Here is a 20,031-nt window from a genome sequence, read left to right as displayed (position 1 = left end):
CTGACGGTAGACGCTTATTCGTTTGCATAGCGGCTGTAGTCAGTCTGAGTATTACGTAGAGTGTAAACTACATGCCTCTAATGTGTGTGTGTGTAACCAGCAGTAAATTTATAATGCGCCGCCGATATTTATCAGTCGATTCATCGATACATTTTTAGATATTTCAAGGGCACATGTCGCCATTCTATTAAATATCGATTTATAGGATTCCTGATATTTATAAAAATATTAACTGTCCTTTCGAGCATCTGACGGTAGACGGTTATTCGTTTGCATAGCGCCTGTAGTCAGTCTGAGTACTTACGTACTGCATGACTCCGGTGTGTGTGTGTGTGTGTGTGTGTGTGTGTGTGTGTGTAACCGGCAGTATATTTATATTAAGGAAGTTTAACATCAGCGCACACTCCACTGCAGAGTGAAAATCTCATTCTGGAAACATCCCCCAGGCTGTGGCTAAGCCATGTCTCCGTAATGTCCTTTCTTTCAGGAGTGCTAGTTCTGCAAGGTTCGCAGGAGAACTTCTGCAAAGTTTGGAAGGTAGGAGACGAGCTACTGGCAGAAGTAAAGCTGTGAGGACGGGCGTGAGTCGTGCTTGGGTAGCTCAGTTGGTAGAGCACTTGCCCGCGAAAGGCATAGGTCCCGAGTTCGAGTCTCGGTCCGGCACACAGTTTTAATCTGCCAATGAAGTTTCACATCAGCGCACACTCCGCTGCAGAGTGAAATCTCATTCTAGCATATTTATAATGTGCAGCCGATATTTTTCCGTCGATTCATCGATACATTTTTTCGATATATATGAAGGGCAGATTTCACCATTCTCTTAAATATCGATTTATCGGATTCCAGATATTTACAAAAATATTAACTAAAACATGGCGTCTCAGTCTTCGACCGCTATTCTTTATTTTCAATTACCGGTTTCGGGCTAGCTGCCCATCTTCAGATCATGTGTTGTAGTTAGAGAGTAACTTGTCCGTACAGAACACACAGTTCACTGTCATAAGTGAACTGTGTGTTCTGTACGGACAAGTTACTCTGTAACTACAACACATGATCTGAAGATGGGCAGCTAGCCCGAAACCGGTAATTGAAAATAAAGAATAGCGATCGAAGACTGAAACGCCATATTTTAGTTAATGAACGATCGCGGAATTCCCAGTGAGACAATTATGTCTAGTTTTGATAAAAATATTAACTGTCCTTTCGAGCATCTGACGGTAGACGGTTATTCGTTTGCATAGCGCCTATAGTCAGTCTGAGTACTTGCGTACTACATGACTCCGGTGTGTGTGTGTGTGTGTGTGTGTCCGGAACAAGTATGAGCAACCGGCTCGGTGACTTTATCCCGCCGAAGACGTGACCCCGATTTCGCCGGCGGCCCAGAGAAGCTGGCCGTACGTTGAGCCGGAGTGGTGGTGGTGGGGGGGCAGGTCCAACGCGAGCGGTAGAAACGAGGAGGGGAGGGGGGTAGGGGAGGAGCGCCTCTGTCGGCGAGACTGAGACGCTCGTGCCCTCAGTCGGCGCGATGCCTTGAGCGCTCGCGCTTCGCGATGTCCGTGTCCGCCGCGCTGTCACTGCCGCTGCTGCTGCTGCTGCTCCTGCCGCCGCTGTCGGCCGGCGCCGACCACGTGGTGCGCATCAACAGGTGCTGCGCGCCGCGGGAGCGCTACAGCTTCGCGCAGGGGGCGTGCGAGCCGGCGCCCGGCGGCGCTCAGCCGCCCCCGTGGACGCCGCTGGTGTACTCGCCGGCGGCGGGGGACCTGCTGGCCGAGCTGCCGCCCCACTGGCAGCAGCGCGCCGGGTTCGTGCCCCGGTGCGAGGGCGCCGCCAAGGTGCTGCGCACGCACCCCGACGGCCTGCACGACTACATCATCTTCGACAACGGCTCGCTGTGGCTGACCGAGACGCAGGAGTTCTTCCACCCGGAGGCGTACTGCGTCGACGGCGACGTGGCCGTCATCTGCCTGCGCGGCGCCGCCGAGGAGGACGAGGTGCGCTTCCGGAAGTGCTGCCTGGGCGACGGCGTCTTCAGCGAGGCGTCCATGTCCTGCACGGAGGGCGGCGGGGCGCCGGCGGGCGCCACCGTCGCCGAGGTGGTGGCCCGCAGCTGGCCGCGCGCCCGCCTCACCGCCAACTTCCCCGTCTGCCGCACGCCGGGCTCCCACTTCGAGGTTGCCGGTTCGGTGCTCGGCGGCGACGGCTCCCTCAAGAGGGACGGCTCGCTCATCATCAGGGGCGCCGCGCTCACCCTCACCCTGCGGGCCGACGAGTTCTGCCTCGAGAGGGTCGTCCAGCACAGCGCCGACCCGGGTGTCCAGGTAAGACCTGCGGTGCCTCCGGCGTATACCCTCAGCAAAACAAAGTGATTCGCAGTTTGTTTTCGAACAGTGGTAACAAGTGTGTGTGGCTCGTGTGTGACAGTGGCTGTTGACAGACCGCCCGTGTCCTAGCCCGACGTAGAGGCGACTGCGGAACGTAACAACTCGGTCATGTGATGGCGAAGCCCACTTACGTCACATCTTCAACTTTTATAGTCCTGTCCTCCTCAGTTGCGCGCAATATAATAATAATATAATAATAAATATTATTTTGTTTACTTTTCTGATCTGTTCGTTCTATCTCGTGCGATTTTTTTTTTAATTTAAAAACGCTTATTACTTATTTTATCTGTTTTCTCCAATTTCTGTTTTAGTTTATTATACTTATCTTTCTGATCTGTTCGTTCTATCCCGTGAGATTTTTTTAAAAAAAAAGACAAAAAACACTAATCAGCTACTGAAGCATCTTTATCTTCTATGGGTTGCAGGGCTTACGACCCCTGGGGAGGTGGGTGGGTATTCATGCATGGCTGTCTTCACTTACGCGTTGTAGCTACGCAAGGCGACTAAATTTGTTTATATTTAATTTGCCCCCCCCCACCCAAAACACCCCATTTCCCGCGCTTGTCCCGTTAGTGTCATTGGGCTTCTTGTGGAAAGTGGGTGTGTTTGTTTTTGTTTCCGCCATATTTGTGACGTCATGGGTCAAAGCAGACGGGCGGGATCGGACGCTTCCGTATTTCCATTTTTACTTATGGACCGTCTGACAGCAACTGAATAAAACACAATTTTACTGCCATACGCGTTTCGCCTTTATTTTCTGCAAGGCATCATCAGTGGCCTGGAATATGTACATATGTTAGCTATTTTATTTACATTTTTGTCATTGTGCCTATAGGTTATAAACAGTTCTGGTGGTTTGTATTTCCCATTAAGTAGTAATATTTTGAACTGTACTTACAGGTTGCGTGGACAATTTCCTACATATTACGCTCCTGTTGTATTTTTGGTGTTGTTGTTCTTCTTCTTATGAACGCCAATTTGCGGTTTTTTTCGCCATTCCACAACACTATGCACGGAACGCTTGTTTTAAAGCAATGTTTCGGTTTCTGTTGACGACTGTCAAATGTTTTTGCCAAAGATCGAATGTTATTGCCAAACTTATGAGTGTAACTATTGAAGTATCTGTGGTCTGTTCGTGTATGCATTTGTGCGTGTGTGTGTGTGTGTGTGTGTGTGTGTGTGTGTGTGTGTGTGTGTGTGAGTGAGTGAGTGAGTGAGTGTTTTTTTTTTGGTGTGATATATATTTTTTTGTGCTGTGTGTGTGTATTTTTTTCCCCTGTGTGTGTGTGTGTGTGTGTGTGTGTGTGTGTGTGTCTCCAGATGATGTGGGGAAGAGTTCTCTTTCTTGTTTTTTTTAATTATTATTTTTTTTATTATTTTTTGTTTTATGTCATCATTTCCTTTACTAAGTGTAGTACGGAGCCTGTGCTGATGTGTGTTTGTTCATTTATCACATGTTTGTTTTCTGCTATGGCTTTCTGGATGTGGAAGTTTTCTTGCATTTGTATAAGATGTCTGTCATGGTTGCTTATTCTCATTATTTTCATTTCTTGTTCCATGTTTGTAGGATGATGGTTGTAGTGTTTTAAATGCTCTGCAAATGTGGAATGGTTTGTTTCATACTTGCAACATCTTACGTGAATCTGGAGTAAAGGTTGTCAGACTAAAGTTACGAGATCTCGGGTGTGCTGACAGTCTGATCTGTAGCACAGCCCGTGATCTACGTCACGTTGGAAGATTTCAGGTGGCAAAGCCAACGAATACGAAACCAGAAAATATGGTTGTGGTAACAAGTGGTCTTATGTTTACATTGGCGCCATATTGAAAATTGCAAGTGTGGTCCAGTAGGTCATGTTACCTGTTGTCGTAACAGATTGACCTGTAACTTAGCCAGATCTCCGTGTCCGCGCACCATATTTCACACACTTTTCGTGGTTACCGTGTTATGTTGCCCTCTCCGTCAACTCCACCGTCTCTGAGATCTTTGGTTGTCGCAGTAGCTTGATCTATAATGTATCCTGAGGTCTAGATTAGGTTCAAAGGAGATAATTTGGGCGTGAACTGGCGAAGACAAATAAAGGTTCTCGTAAGGGACTGAACTATAGCGTATCCTAATATTTACTTACACGTCATATTCAAACGCACTGTGTCATACTTAACGCTCTGCCCACGATAAATACCACGGAAAATGGTGAATAGTGAGGTCTAGGGACGTGTTCGATTCCAATTTTGTTGTTTCATTGTGCTTCTTGAGATAGTGATGATTGTGGATGCGGCTGCAGTTTTGGGTTTCATGATTTGGTATCGGTAGTTTCTGTTTAGGTCAAGGGAATTTTTCGATTCCAGTGGATATTGTTTTTAGATGATTTTGACAAGGTTGTGGTCCTTTTATTTTATTGTTTTTGTCGTTTGGTTTAGTGGCGTGTGTTTATTTTTAGTTTGTCCACACCCAAAAACCCCCAATTTCCCTCGCTTGACCCCGTTAGTTTCATTATATTTTTGGAGAAATACGTATTTAACGGTTTTTTTAATCTATTTTTGTGTTTGTTGTCATGTTTACGTTATGATGTCATAGTCGCGATATGGGAGTAGTTGTTAATGGTCGTTTCCACCATATTGGTGACTTCATTGGCCAAAGCAGACGGGTGGAATCGGACGTTTCCGTTAACCCCTACGCAAAATGCAAGTGTGTCCCACTACGTGACTTCTATTGCAGATTGACATATTGCGTAGCCCATGTTACACGTTAGCTCAATATTTGCCTCAGTTTACGATGCAAATAAATTAAACTGGAAAGCAAATTCAGAAAATGTTCTCATGTATAGCTGACACATCACCGTCGAATATTTTTGTTAATAACGTGCAACATGCACAGTAGGAGAAGAATGGAATATGTAATCATTATCCTAATCTACAACCATCAAAATAAGGAACTTACTGGCTTCAGCTTCGATATAGTGCAAGCTGTTATGGGAACCATTGTGGCACTAATATTTAAAGATAAGTTGAGGAGCGCCGGAACAAAACCCGATATATCAACTGTATTCGCGTGTTTGAGCTGTAGGGGGGAGTAATAATACATGCTGCCACAAAATAATTTTCAGCACAACGCGACATCGTGTTTTATGACATGTTTCTTCGTTTTATAGCTTGTGGAGCCATTTACAGATCACTTTGTTACTTTCTATATTAACAGCAAATGCCTATTTATCAGTTTTTGTTCCGGCCCTCCTCAGTTGTAAACACCTACTTCAGTTGTGTTCAGATAAAGAACTGTCTATTTCCTGAGTACGAATTACATTAGAGCCATGTGGAGTCGTTTTATGTTCATTTTAAGTAGCCGTTGCAGCGGATGTAGAAGACTGCGATACCGCCGTTCGGCTATTAAGACGGTACGTATGTGTTGTGTGAGTTACCATAGCCATGGCAGATTGATCTGTAGCAAACCACGATGTTCTGATTAGGTGGGGAGATCATAATACCGGTATAATTAATATTTGGAGCCATACTTCTTATATGCTTCATAAACATGCTAGAGGAAAATCGTAGTTAAGCTGTGGTTTGAAGCAGCCTACAAATGTGTAATGACTGTCTTCATAAGTATTGTGCATTCCATAGTTGCATTTACGTCTCAGACAAAACCATTTGAGTTCCGATATAGCTGAAATACGTATAACTGCATGACTTCAAAATCGCTATACCGAGCAATAGGGTCAATGGTCGAAGCAGACGAGTTGTATCGTATTCTTCAGTTACCTGCACCGAAGTACGAAACTCCAGAGCTATATCGTTATCGTGATACTTTTGAGTGGCGTGCAGCTGAAATAATGTCTCGTCCAAGATCGCAAAATTTAATGGATTTCCTACCGTCTATTAAAAATGTGGAGAATGACATTTGGGGCAGATATCTGGAAAAGTACGATTGTGCAGTATTGGAAGTTACGCAGTGATCTAATGATTGTTTGTGCCTCTCTACTGAGAGGCCATCGCATTGCAAAGATGTGGAAAGTCGGGCAAACGTTGTCTTCTGGACTGACAGTGTGTTTGAGGATAGGTTTAGTCTTTGTTTACATTATCCATCACGTTTTTTCTACTGTTGTCACAAATAATTTTGCTTCTCATAGTAGATTTCGACACTGTGCATATAATGGATTATAGCAATACCGGTTTCCGTTATCGCATGTGATCATACAACTTTTCCTAGTCTCTGTGGATAATAATCAAAATCATAGTTAATTACACGCAACAGGACGTTCGAAAAATTATACAGTAGTTTCCATTCGTAGTGAGAAGAATGATACATTCCCTAATGCTGTAATGAGCTACTGCATGGGCTGTAAAGGTGAGTAGGCGAAGGATGAAGCCTCTGGTGGTTATAACGCACGAAATATGAGGGTCCTAGAGTGCCGAACAGCAATGAAGCTACGAGAAAGATGGAGGTGACTTTACACGCTTTAATCAATAGCAAAGATTGTATAATACTTCTGGCGAAGTCTAGTACAATCGACGGTCGGAATAAACTGCGTCAAAAGTTGCAGTCGACATTCAACCGAACCGCTCGAATCATAAATTTTGAAAAAGTGTTGAGTGCAGCGGAGCAGTAGTAAGGCATTGGATTCACATTCTAGAAGATAGTGGTTCAGTTCTCTCCCTCGTTCTACCATGTAGAGGTAGGTACGCATGACTTGACAATTTGAGGAAGGGAAATGCCGGAATGTTTGTTTTGAAACGAATACCGTCAATTTGCTTTCCCAAGACTAGGTTGTGCTTCGTCCTTGTTGAACTCCCATGCTCATTATAAAAAGGAATGTGTGTGTGTGTGTGTGTGTGTGTGTGTGTGTGTGTGTGTTCGTTTGTTTGTTTGTTTGTTGTGTTTGTGTTTCTACATCTCCTAAACCACTGGACCGCTTTCAAACAAATTTGGTGCACATATCTCATACTATGAGAGAACAATCGCTGTCGTCGGGTAGCGACGACCTACCAAAGTGAAGGAGATATGAAGTCATAAGCACTAAGACGTGTGAAAAAACTGCCGGGTCAACCATTACGTTTAAATTTATTACTTTTTTTGCTATTAATTATATGTGCTGCTGAAAGTGCCCTACATAAATAAATACATTATTTTGCGACACACACAGTTCCAGAGATATTAAATCACTGGGAAGCGGGAAAAAACACCGCATCATGCATCAAATTTTAATACATTTATTCTTTACGACAAAGACACTATTGTAGTCGAGTCAGTTTTTAAGAAATCTCCGACGCCTGGCAGCTTTCAACCGCAAAGCTCAAACGGCTGTAGGCGACAATAGCCATCTGTAGACCTATAATGACACGTTGCCATAGAGACGTTTACAAAATGGCGTTGTAGACACGCGAAACGGCTGTACTTATACATTTGTACGTTATGCATATTTCTTTGCACGACTGTTTCATGATTTCAAAGGTGTTTTCACGAATACAAGGAAATGATATTTTTTTTTTCGTTTCAGTGTCTGATAGAAAATTTGCAAAATTACTTACTACCTGAGCACTGCCGAGTTTGTCAGCTAGTTGAATAATAAACAGTACGTATTAGTTCTGTCACAACGCGTCTGAACGCTGAAGAAAAATAGCTAATTAATATTACTGTGAAAAGTGAGGCGGAAGTTTTTCGTATTCCACAACTACAAATTAAAGATGTTTGATGGTTTTTTTAAAGATGAAAGATGTTTAACGCTTATCGTCTGTGACCTCAGATAAAAAGAAATAAGAATCTTCGCCTGACGTGAGTTCAGATTGACAGTCTCTATGTCACGGGATCTGTCGCTACGAAAGTGATTTCGTTACTTCACAAGCTGTGAAGAAACATTCATTTTTTTTTCTATCCTGGCATTCCGCGGCAGCAATAAATATGTTAGTGTTATAGAAACGAAGCTAAATTCGTGTGCATATTTCTCGTTCGAGGCGAGCGCATTCGCGCGTCACTGTAGTATCGAAGTAAGAGTGAAAGCGAAAACTCGTCGCGACTGTCCTCTGTCGATGCGCGGGGAAGCGCTGAGTGGCAATAACAGGACGGGACAGGTGGCTGCCGGCGCATGCGCAACAGTTACGACACAGGCCGGCGCTGTTTGTGTTTACGCCGGCAGAGGCGGCCAAGCGTCGAGCTTTTCGCAGCGCGTGGCATTCCGGTCCGGACGTGGCCCCGGCTGGAACTGTCACACTCACACTACGCCGCTGAAAGGCTGCGCTCGTACGGCCGTGTCTGCGGCAGGAAGCGGCCGTAATTGTGTCAGCGCTGGCGTTCGCCGCCGGAGCGGGTATTTTCGGTAGCGGCGAAGCTTCGTTAGCGGAAGCAGCTCAACAGCTTACCAGGCTGTACTACCGCGTTCCAGGGCTGAGGGAGAGACACAGCTTCCGCGTCTACGTCAGAACTAAATACACTAATAAAAAGGGTAAAAGTTAAATAGTAGCGCCGCTTGCATTTTTCAAAATTTATGTACGATGTTTGTACAAAATACGCACCGAAAGTACTCACCGGAACTTGTTTATCTACTGTACGTTTCCTGAATTTATCATTCTTTTTTAGGTCTCCGAAAGGTGTGTTAAATATTGCAAAGTGCTTTAAAGAATGTGAGTGAACATAGACAAAAGGCTCATAAAGGGACAGTGCGAACTTGCACTCACCGATTTGATTCATATTGACAGGATGTACCGGGTGATCAAAAAGTCAGTACAAATTTGAAAACTTAATAAACCACGGAATGATGTACATAGAGAGGTGAAAATTGACACACAAGCTTGGAATGACACGGGGTTTTATTAGAACAAAAAAAAAAAAAAAAAAAAAACTAAGTTCACAAAATGTCCGACAGACCTCTTGCGCGCGTCGTTTGGCGATGATCGTGTGCTCAGCCGCCACTTTCGTCATACTTGGCCTCCCAGACCTCAGTCCGTACGATTATTGGCTTTGGGGTTACCTGAAGTCGCAAGTGTATCGTGATCGACCGACATCTCTAGGGATGCTGAAAGACAACATCCGACGCTAATGCCTCACCATAACTCCGGACATGCTTTACAGTGCTGTTCACAACATTATTCCTCGGCTACAGCTATTGTCGAGGAATGATGGTGGACATATTGAGCATTTCCTGTAAAGAACATCATCTTTGCTTTGTCTTACTTTGTTATGCTAATTATTGCTATTCTGATCAGATGAACTTTTGTATTGTTTTGGTTCCAATAAAACCCCATGTCATTCCAAGCATGTGTGTCAATTTGTACCTCTCTATCTACATTACTCCGTGGTTTATTCAGTTTTCAAATTTATACTGACTTTCTGATCACCCGGTATATGGCACCACTAGGCTCTTTTACCCTGTGTAAAAAGGAAGCCGCAAATTTCGACCGTTTTTGAGAAAAACGACTTTGAAAGTTACAGGCGTGCTTGTGCTGCAAGCTTTGTAGAGGCACCAGTTTTGCCGAAGTCCGCAGGCGATCGTGTAAGCGGTCAGCTACATATACGCGAGGTCTCTAAATCGAATCTCGCTGCCAGTAGTCTATTTTTCACTTCCACATAATTTTAACAACATTTATTACGGCTGTGAAAAGTATTAACACTTAATCGTTCATATACTATTTTCCCAATCTTTAACATGAAAAAGGAGAACGATTTTTCTTAATGAGATTGGAAATTTAAAAAAACGGATACACGAGAACTTTCAAATGGCTCTGAGCACTATGGGACTTAACATCTGAGGTCATCATTCCCCTAGAACTTAGAAATGCTTAAACCTAACTAACCTAAGGACGTCACACCATCCATGCCCGAGGCAGGATTCGAACCTGCGACCGTAGCGGCCGCGCGGTTCCAGACTGTAGCGTCTAGAACCGCTCGGCCAGAAGGGCCGGCTCGAGAACTTTCGATCAACTCAGTCTACTCACTTTATTTTTATTATTCTGTCTTCATTTATGACAAGTACTAAGCGTAACTTAGGCAACACTGTACGAATCAGGATGATATCGTAGAAGTACGGAAAACAATTATTATCGCGGCATGCAGCAGCTGTAAGCCGGCCGGAGTGGCCGAGCGCTTCTAGGCGCTTCAGTCTGGAACCGCGCGACCGCTACGGCCGCAGGTTCGAATTCTGCTTCGGGCATGGATGTGTGTGGTGTCCTTAGGTTAGTTAGGTTTAAGTAGTTCTAAGTTCTAAGGTACTGATGACCACGGATATTAAGTCCCACAGTGCTCAGAGCCATTTGAACAGCAGCTGTAAGGAACGCAGAATTTTTTTTTGCATGTCCATGGTATTTTTCAGTATGTCTGTTGCAAAACAAGCTTGGTTTACATTTACATTTATCAATGATTCTCGCTCGTCAAACAGTCTCGCGACGTACCGCGCACATCGAAGCCTAACACCCAGAGTATGTGCAGAAAACTCACAAGAAAAGCAGTACCGGCAGCGAGATTCGACCCAGAGACCTTGCGCGTATTAAACTAAGTGCTTGTTAGCTCGGCTGGGGACCGCTGCCTTATTAGCGACCAAAAAAAGTATATAAGCACGCCTTAAATTACCAAGCTCGACCGAGCGAGGTGGCGCAGTGGTTAGACACTGGACTCGCATGCGGGAGGACGACGGTTCAATCCCGCGTCCGGCCATCCTGATTTAGGTTTTCCGTGATTTCCCTAAATCGCTCCAGGCAAACGCCGCGATGGTTCCTCTGAAAGGGCACGGCCGACTTCCTTCCCCATCCTTCCCTAATCCGATGAGACCGATGACCACGCTGTCTGGTCTCCTTCCCCAAACCAACCAACCAAGCTCGATTTGCCTCTTCCTAATCAAACATATAAAAATCCTAGACGTGCCCTACACAACCTATCCGTGCGAAGCAAATCGGCTACGGTTAGTTCTTTGTAAGCTAAAGATAAATTTGTTACCACAGCCTTTGTTTCGTATCAGCATTCGGTGGCTTCGTGAAGTCACAACCTTCCAACCAAACAGAAGCCTCAGCCTACCATGGAAACAAAGATTTTAGGGGGGAGAGGAGTGATGTTCACAATCCAGCCACGATTAATAAGCATCGCAGGGACTCCGTACAAGTGGCTTGCAATTACCCGTACGAGCAACACGATTTGCTCATCGATACTACTGTGTGGTCAATGCATGTAACTGGTCACACAAATATGTTTATTAAAAGGTACGTCAAAAACAAGAGAAGAAAACTGGATGTAAAACATAGGTTTTGATAAACCGTAAAACTAGTGTCCTAGAGTAGTTTTCTTCAGCTTTTATGACGATTTTAATTGACGGAGGTTTCTGTATTAATCCCGGTTTTCTTACACCCATTTGCGATATCATCTGTAAGGTGACATGTAGAATATTTCGTAGCCAATTTTTTTTTTTTTTTCACGGGAGGTCGTAGCACTAATCTCGAAATACCACATAAATCTTGTTATAAATGGTTACGTCATATGACCCAGAAGTCGTTAAGACGAGAAATCGTAAATCAAAGACAGACGTTGCTTCTCCGTAGGATGTTTACTTAAATGCTAGACTTTTGGATTCGATATATCAAGTTTGATGGGTAACTTATCAGTCGAACCGCCGTTTGCCATGAAGTCGATAAAAATTAAACATTTCGACATCCACAGGCAGTACTTTGTCGTATCGGCATCTTGAAATTATTACACTATCTACTTTGGAATACGGTAATTGAGTAATTACTAACTGTGTCGGACTCATTAAAAATCTAAGGTATGTCTCGACACGGATTCGGTTGAGGTATAGGCAGCATCACTTAAGCAACAATCTTTTCCCATTAGGTGAGTTGATAGTCCCGCCGAGATCCATGCAGGCCCTTGCAATCGGCACCCTCCCATTCGTTTGTCTCACAAGGGGAAGCCGCGACGTTTGGAACGCGGATTTACTGCAAACTTCGTACACCCCTAGTACTCGATGAGGACAACAAAATGTGTAAGCAGTAGCGCCTACTTCTCAAGCGGATCGCAAGATAATTTCGGTCGTCAAATATACAGGGCTATTACAAATGATTGAAGCGATTTCATAAATTCACTGTAGCTCCATTCATTGACATATGGTCACGACACACTACAGATACGTAGAAAAACTCATAAAGTTTTGTTCGGCTGAAGCCGCACTTCAGGTTTCTGCCGTCAGAGCGCTCGAGAGCGCAGTGAGACAAAATGGCGACAGGAGCCGAGAAAGCGTACGTCGTGCTTGAAATGCACTCACATCAGTCAGTAATAACAGTGCAACGACACTTCAGGACGAAGTTCAACAAAGATCCACCAACTGCTAACTCCATTCGGCGATGGTATGCGCAGTTTAAAGCTTCTGGATGCCTCTGTAAGGGGAAATCAACGGGTCGGCCTGCAGTGAGCGAAGAAACGGTTGAACGCGTGCGGGCAAGTTTCACGCGTAGCCCGCGGAAAATTGGCTCATGCCACAACTGGAGACCGACAGCGCCGACTTCATCTTTCAAGAGGATGGTGCTCCACCGCACTTCCGTCATGATGTTCGGCATTTCTTAAACAGGAGATTGGAAGACCGATGGATCGGTCGTGGTGGAGATCACGATCAGCAATTCATGTCATGGCCTCCACGCTCTCCCGACTTAACCCCATGCGATTTCTTTCTGTGGGGTTATGTGAAAGATTCAGTGTTTAAACCTCCTCTACCAAGAATCGTGCCAGAACTGCGAGCTCGCATCAACGATGCTTTCGAACTCATTGATGGGGACATGCTGCGCCGAGTGTGGGAGGAACTTGATTATCGGCTTGATGTCTGCCGAATCACTAAAGGGGCACATATCGAACATTTGTGAACGCCTAAAAAAACTTTTTGAGTTTTTGTATGTGTGTGCAAAGCATTGTGAAAATATCTCAAATAATGAAGTTATTGTAGAGCTGTGAAATCGCTTCAATCATTTGTAATGGCCCTGTATATCTGTGCGCGGCCGTTTTTACCGTGAAGCGGCTGCAGCCAAGCGGTGCCGGCACGGCAGCCCAGCGTGTTGGGTCAGAGCGTTGGCTTCCCTTCCTAATAAAAAGACTGAGCGAACGGATCGTCGAACAGACTGAACGGGTGTCATCGGACGTCTGCCCTGAACAAATTCAACGGACAATATAGAACAATTTTTTTTTTGTGTGTGGTTGGCGTTCAAGCCACTGGATTGAGTTCCGTTCGTCAGTTTTTTTTTATTTTCGACACAGTCATTTCCTTTATTATTTATATTACAATTGTTATAACGGGGAAAATACGTGTAATCGGATGAACTTTTATTAAATTTACCATGTTATTTGGCAGTCTACTAATTTTTATCATCGCAAATAATATAATATTCATAACTATCGACTTGTAAACGACCAAACGTGTAAAGTGATACTGAAAATGTATTCTTGTCTGTGATTTGAGGAATCCCTTACACCTGGAAGGAGCCCGAAGCGACTTGGAGGTAACAAGTTTTGTCCGGCACAGACGGCTTTCGAGCGATGTACAATTAATCGTCGCGTTCCACATTACGTGTACAAGTTGCAGGATGGTGTTTTTCGTAAAAACATGGAAAACGTAAAGTTAAACGACACTATCTGCATCGAATAAATGCTATGTTTCCGCATACGCAAGGTCTTTTGACGTTTTCTGTGGAAAAACAAACCTCGTTAAAATTTTCAAAAACCTCTCTTTCCGACGATAGCTTGGAAGCAAATCATGCATAACGCAGTATTTCCTTAAAAATCGGCGCTTATAATTGGTTATGCAGTAAGGAGTGTATTTTAGTAGCGTCTTCCGAGAAGCAATTTCTCGTTCTCTTTCGATTAAATACGAACAGTTTTGAAGACACGGACAAGCATACATTTTCAGTATCACTCTATGCATTTGGTCGTTTACAAGTCGATAGTTATGAATATTATATTATTTGCGATGATAAAAATTAGTAGACTGCCAAATAACATGGTAAATTTAATAAAAGTTCATCCGATTACACGTATTTTCCCCGTTATAACAATTGTAATATAAATAATAAAGGAAATGACTGTGTCGAAAATAAAAAAAAACTGACGAACGGAACTCAATCCAGTGGCTTGAACGCCAACCACACACAAAAAAAAAATTGTTCTATATTGTCCGTTGAATTTGTTCAGGGCAGACGTCCGATGACACCCGTTCAGTCTGTTCGACGATCCGTTCGCTCAGTCTTTTTATTAGGAAGGGAAGCCAACGCTCTGACCCAACACGCTGGGCTGCCGTGCCGGCACCGCTTGGCTGCAGCCGCTTCACGGTAAAAACGGCCGCGCACAGATATACAGGGTCATTACAAATGATTGAAGCGATTTCACAGCTCTACAATAACTTCATTATTTGAGATATTTTCACAATGCTTTGCACACACATACAAAAACTCAAAAAGTTTTTTTAGGCGTTCACAAATGTTCGATATGTGCCCCTTTAGTGATTCGGCAGACATCAAGCCGATAATCAAGTTCCTCCCACACTCGGCGCAGCATGTCCCCATCAATGAGTTCGAAAGCATCGTTGATGCGAGCTCGCAGTTCTGGCACGATTCTTGGTAGAGGAGGTTTAAACACTGAATCTTTCACATAACCCCACAGAAAGAAATCGCATGGGGTTAAGTCGGGAGAGCGTGGAGGCCATGACATGAATTGCTGATCATGATCTCCACCACGACCGATCCATCGGTTTTCCAATCTCCTGTTTAAGAAATGCCAAACATCATGATGGAAGTGCGGTGGAGCACCATCCTGTTGAAAGATGAAGTCGGCGCTGTCGGTCCCCAGTTGTGGCATAAGCCAATTTTCCAGCATGTCCAGATACACGTGTCCTATAACGTTTTTTTCGCAGAAGAAAAAGGGGCCGTAAACTTTAAACCGTGAGATTGCACAAAACACGTTAACTTCAGGTGAATTGCGAATTTGCTGCACGAATGCGTGAGGATTTTCTACCGCCCAGGTTCGCACATTGTGTCTGTTCACTTCACCATTAAGAAAAAATGTTGCTTCATCACTGAAAACAAGTTTCGCACTGAACGCATCCTGTTCCATGAGCTGTTTCAACCGCGCCGAAAATTCAAACCGTTTGACTTTGTCATCGGTTGTCAGGGCTTGTAGCAATTGTAAACGGTAAGCCCTCTGCTTTAGCCTTTTCCGTAAGATTTTCCAAACCATCGGCTGTGGTACGTTTAGCTCCCTGCTTGCTTTATTCGTCGACTTCAGCGGGCTAAGCGTGAAACTTGCCCACATGCGTTCAACCGTTTCTTCGCTCACTGTAGGCCGACCCGTTGATTTCCCCTTACAGAGGCATCCAGAAGCTTTAAACCGCGCATAACATCGCCGAACGGAGTTAGCAGTTGGTGGATCTTTGTTGAACTTCGTCCTGAAGTGTCGTTGCAATGTTATGACTGACTGATGTGAGTGCATTTCAAGCATGACATACGCTTTCTCGGCTCCTGTCGCCATTTTGTCTCACTGCGCTCTCGAGCGCTCTGGCGGCAGATACCTGAAGTGCGTCTTCAGCCGAACAACACTTTATGAGTTTTTCTACGTATCTGTAGTGTGTCGTGACCATATGTCAATGAGTGGAGCTACAGTGAATTTATGAAATCGCTTCAATCATTTGTAATAGCCCTGTATATTTGACGACCGACATTATCTTGCGATCCGCTTGAGAAGTACGCGCTACTGCTTACACATTTTGTTGTCCTCATCGAGTACTACGGGTGTACGAAGTTTGCAGTAAATCCGCGTTCCAAACGTCGTAGCCTCCCGTTGTCAGTAATTTTCGTTAATCTGCATGCCATTCCGCGAGTTGTGCATGGATAGCCAAACGGTAAGGCGACCGCTCGCAATAAAAAGGAAATCCGGGTTCGAGTCCCAGTCCGGCACGGATTTTCATTGTCGTCATTCCATTCTACAGCTGATGGTTGTCCATATTGCCGATTTGCGAACACATTTGGTTATTTCATAATGGCTGCAGTCGCCGCAGTGCCTGTACTTTGCTGAATAACACGGGCACTGAAATATCATACTTATTCGTTCAAACGCATGCAAAAGGGTGTGCGTTTTAAGAATATTTCGAGAAATAGTAAACGATTTGTACAAAAATATTGTATCATTGTTGACGTATTAGGTCATGTATTAAAAGTCTGAAGTACTGCTTTCATAGTGGCTCCATACTCAACAATCATATACAACCGTTCGCTCGACGAAAGATCCGTACCCAAAGACTGGAAAGTTGCACAGGTTACACCAATATTGAAGAAAGGTAGTAGGAGTAATCCACTAAATTACAGGCCCATATCATTAATGTCGATATGCAGCAGGATTTTAGAACATATATTGTGTAAGAACATTATGAAGTACCTCGAAGGAAACTGTCTATTCACACACAGTCAACATGGGTTTCGAAAACATCGTTCCTGTGAAACACAACAAGCTCTTTATTCACACGAAGTGCTGAGTGCTATTGACAAGCGATTTCAGATCGACTCCGTATTCCCGGTTTTCCGGAAGGCTTTTGACACTGTACCACAGAAGCGGCTCGTAGTAAAATTGCGTGCCTATGGAATACCGCCTCAGTTATGTGACTGGATCTGTGATTTCCTGTCAGAGAGGTCACAGTTCGTAGTAGCTGACGGAAAGTCATCGAGTAAAACAGAAGTGTTTTCAGGCGTTCCCCAAGGTAGTGTTGTAGGCCGTTTGCTGTTCTTTATAAATATAAACAATTTGGGAGACAATCTGAGCAGCCGTATTCGGTTGTTTGCAGACGACGCTGTTGTTCGTCCACTAATAAAGTCATCATAAGACGAAAACAAATTGCAAAACGATTTAGAAAAGATATCTGAATGGTGCGAAAAGTGGCAGTTGACCCTAAATAACGCAAAGTGTGAGGTCATCCACATGAGTGCTAAAAGGAACTCGTTAAACTTCGTTTACACGATAAATCAGTGAAATCTAACAGCCGTAAATTCAACTAAATACCTAGGTATTACAACTACGAACAACATAAATTGGAAAGAACACACAGAGAATGTTGTGGGGAAGGCTAACCAAACACTGCGTTTTATTGGCAGAACACTTAGAAAATGTAACAGACCTACTAAGGAGACTGCCTACACTACGCTTGTCCGTCCTCTTTTAGAATACTGCTGCGCGGTGTGGGATCCTTACCAGGTAGGACTGACGGAGTACATTGAAAAAGTTCAAGCAAAGGCAGCACGTTTTGTATCATCACGAAACACGGGAGAGAGTGTCACAGAAATGATACAAGATTTGGGCTGGAAATCATTAAAAGAAAGACATTTTCCGTTGCGACGGAATCTTCTCACCAAATTCCAATCACCAACTTTCTCCTCCGAATCAGAAAATATTTTTTTGACACCGACCTACATAGGGCGGAACGATCACCACGATAAAATAAGGGAAATCAGAGCTCGTACGGAAAGATATAGGTGTTCATTCTTTCCGCGCGCTATAGGAGATTGGAATAATAGAGAATCGTTAAGGTGGGTCGATCAACCCTCTGCCAGGCACTTAAATGTGATTTGCAGGGTATCCATGTAGATGTAGATGGCTAGTTACTAGCCGGAATATAGATTTGCTTTCAGAAAGCCTGAAAGGAAAGGACGACTAATTGCTGTGGTCTACATCTACATCTACATTTATACTCCGCAAGCCACCCAACTGTGTGTGGCGGAGGGTACTTTACGTGCCACTGTCATTACGTCCCTTTCCTGTTCCAGTCGCGTATGGTTCGCGGTAAAAACGACTGTCTGAAAGCCTCCGTGCGCGCTCTAATCTCTCTAATTTTACATTCGTGATCTGCTCGGGAGGTATAAGTAGGGGGAAGCAATATATTCGATACCTCATCCAGAAACGCACCCTCTCGAAACCTGGCGAGCAAGCTACACCGCGATGCAGAGCGCCTCTCATGCAGAGTCTTCCACTTGAGTTTGTTAAACATCTCCGTAACGCTATCACGGTTACCAAATAACCCTGTGACGAAACGCGCCGCTCTTCTTTGGATCTTCTCTATCTCCTCCGTCAACCCGATCTGGTACGGATCCCACACTGATGCGCAATACTCAAGTAAAGGCGAACGAGTGTTTTGTAAGCCACCTCCTTTGTTGATGGACTACATTTTCTAAGGACTCTCCCAATGAATCTCAACCTGGTACCCGCCTTACCAACAATTAATTTTATATGATCCATCATTTGGAAAGTTACATCAGAGTCGTTGAGTGCAGTCCACATTCCTAATGGAAGGTAACTTGACAAAATACTTCAATTGTAAAAACCAACTGACTTGCCCTGAGCCAGGCCGTTGTAATAAGGTCGAAACGTTGCTTTTAAGTTGATAATTAAAGTTGATTATACAGTGAGACGGTTTAGCATCCAGAAGAATTTTAATCATCATGACACCGACCGCGGAAGCTATATTGGATGCCCTGAGCCAGGCCGTTGTAATAAGGTCGAAACGTTGCTTTTAAGTTGATAATTAAAGTTTGTTATACAGTGAGACGGTACAGCATCCAGAAGAATTTTAATCATCATGACACCGACCGCGGAAGCCTACTTAGCTATATTGGATGAAACTGTTCAGCTTGCGGAAGCATACGTGGAAGACAAAAGTGATCCTGAGACGTTGGTCTAGAAACGTTCCTTCTGTCGAGGGAAGGCGCCCTTAATGCCTCGGAGCGCTCACTCAAGAAGGCGCGCGTTTATTGAGACAGCCTTCCTGGAGCCGGAGAAATAAACAGCCGTCGGCACGGGGAGTCTTCGGCGCCGCAGCGGCGGCTGTGAAGTATGTGCCCGCTCAGGACGCACAACATACTGCAGCGGGCCGCATGCGTTCCAAGCGCTACCTTCTCATTGTCCTGCTTGCGAGGCCGCCTGTCCACGCTAGAAAAGTTGCAGAATGGCATTTACAGAGTCAAATGATCGTAATAATTTGTGCGTCAGCGTGACAAGAAAAATTCCGTTCTTAGTACCCGACTGAAGAGATGGTCCAGCTGATACATGACCAACTGTACTTGCTCCAACGGCGGGGTAAAGAGGTATCCTTCTGCTGGGTGCCTGCTCATGTAGGAATATGGGCCAATGATCGGGCTGCCAAGGAGGCCTGCAGAGAGCAGGATGTGGTCCAGTGTCCTATCCCCTTGCAGTCAGTCATCGCTGCACTCCACAGGAAGTGCATGGAGTTGTGGGAGGCCGCATGGCTGGCGGTGACGGCCAATAAACTGCGGTGGGTAAAGTCGACCACTCGGCCGTGGCGTTCCTCCTGCCGGCTGCTCAGGCGGGAAGAGGTGGCGCTCACACGTCTTCGGATCGGGCACTGTCCTCTGACACATAGCTATTTATTACGGCGGGAGGATCCTCCGTTTTGTGATGCTTGTGGTGTGCACATCTCTGTCCGGCACATTTTAACAGACTGCGTTTTATACCGTGATGCAAGGGCAGAAGCACAAGTTGATGGGGATCTGCCCTGTGTTTTAGCTAACGATGAGACGTGTGTGTCTAGGGTTTTTAAGTTTTGTGATGTGTCTGGACTCTGGCCCAAACTTTTAGGCTGGCGGTTTTAGTGTATTGCAGAGTGGCTGGTTCCTCCTTTTTTTCCTTGCGGTCAGCCAGCCACTT

General features: G+C 44.8%; 1 protein-coding gene across 1 annotated transcript in view; it reads left to right on the top strand.

The window, feature by feature from the left end:
* The first annotated feature begins 1,318 nt into the window (after positions 1–1,318).
* LOC126165602 (probable G-protein coupled receptor Mth-like 1) overlaps positions 1,319–20,031 on the top strand; it is a 659,324-nt gene continuing 640,611 nt past the window's right edge. The window contains exons 1-2 of the mRNA XM_049920376.1: positions 1,319–1,356; positions 1,646–2,318. Of these exons, the coding sequence (XP_049776333.1) occupies positions 1,319–1,356; positions 1,646–2,318 (711 nt within the window). The remainder of the gene's footprint in view (positions 1,357–1,645; positions 2,319–20,031) is intronic.

This window comes from Schistocerca cancellata, chromosome 1, assembly GCF_023864275.1.
Source record: "Schistocerca cancellata isolate TAMUIC-IGC-003103 chromosome 1, iqSchCanc2.1, whole genome shotgun sequence".
Lineage (NCBI taxonomy): Eukaryota > Metazoa > Arthropoda > Insecta > Orthoptera > Acrididae > Schistocerca > Schistocerca cancellata.
The sequence above is the reverse complement of the archived record's forward strand: the minus strand, read 5'-3'. Positions and strand labels throughout refer to the sequence as shown.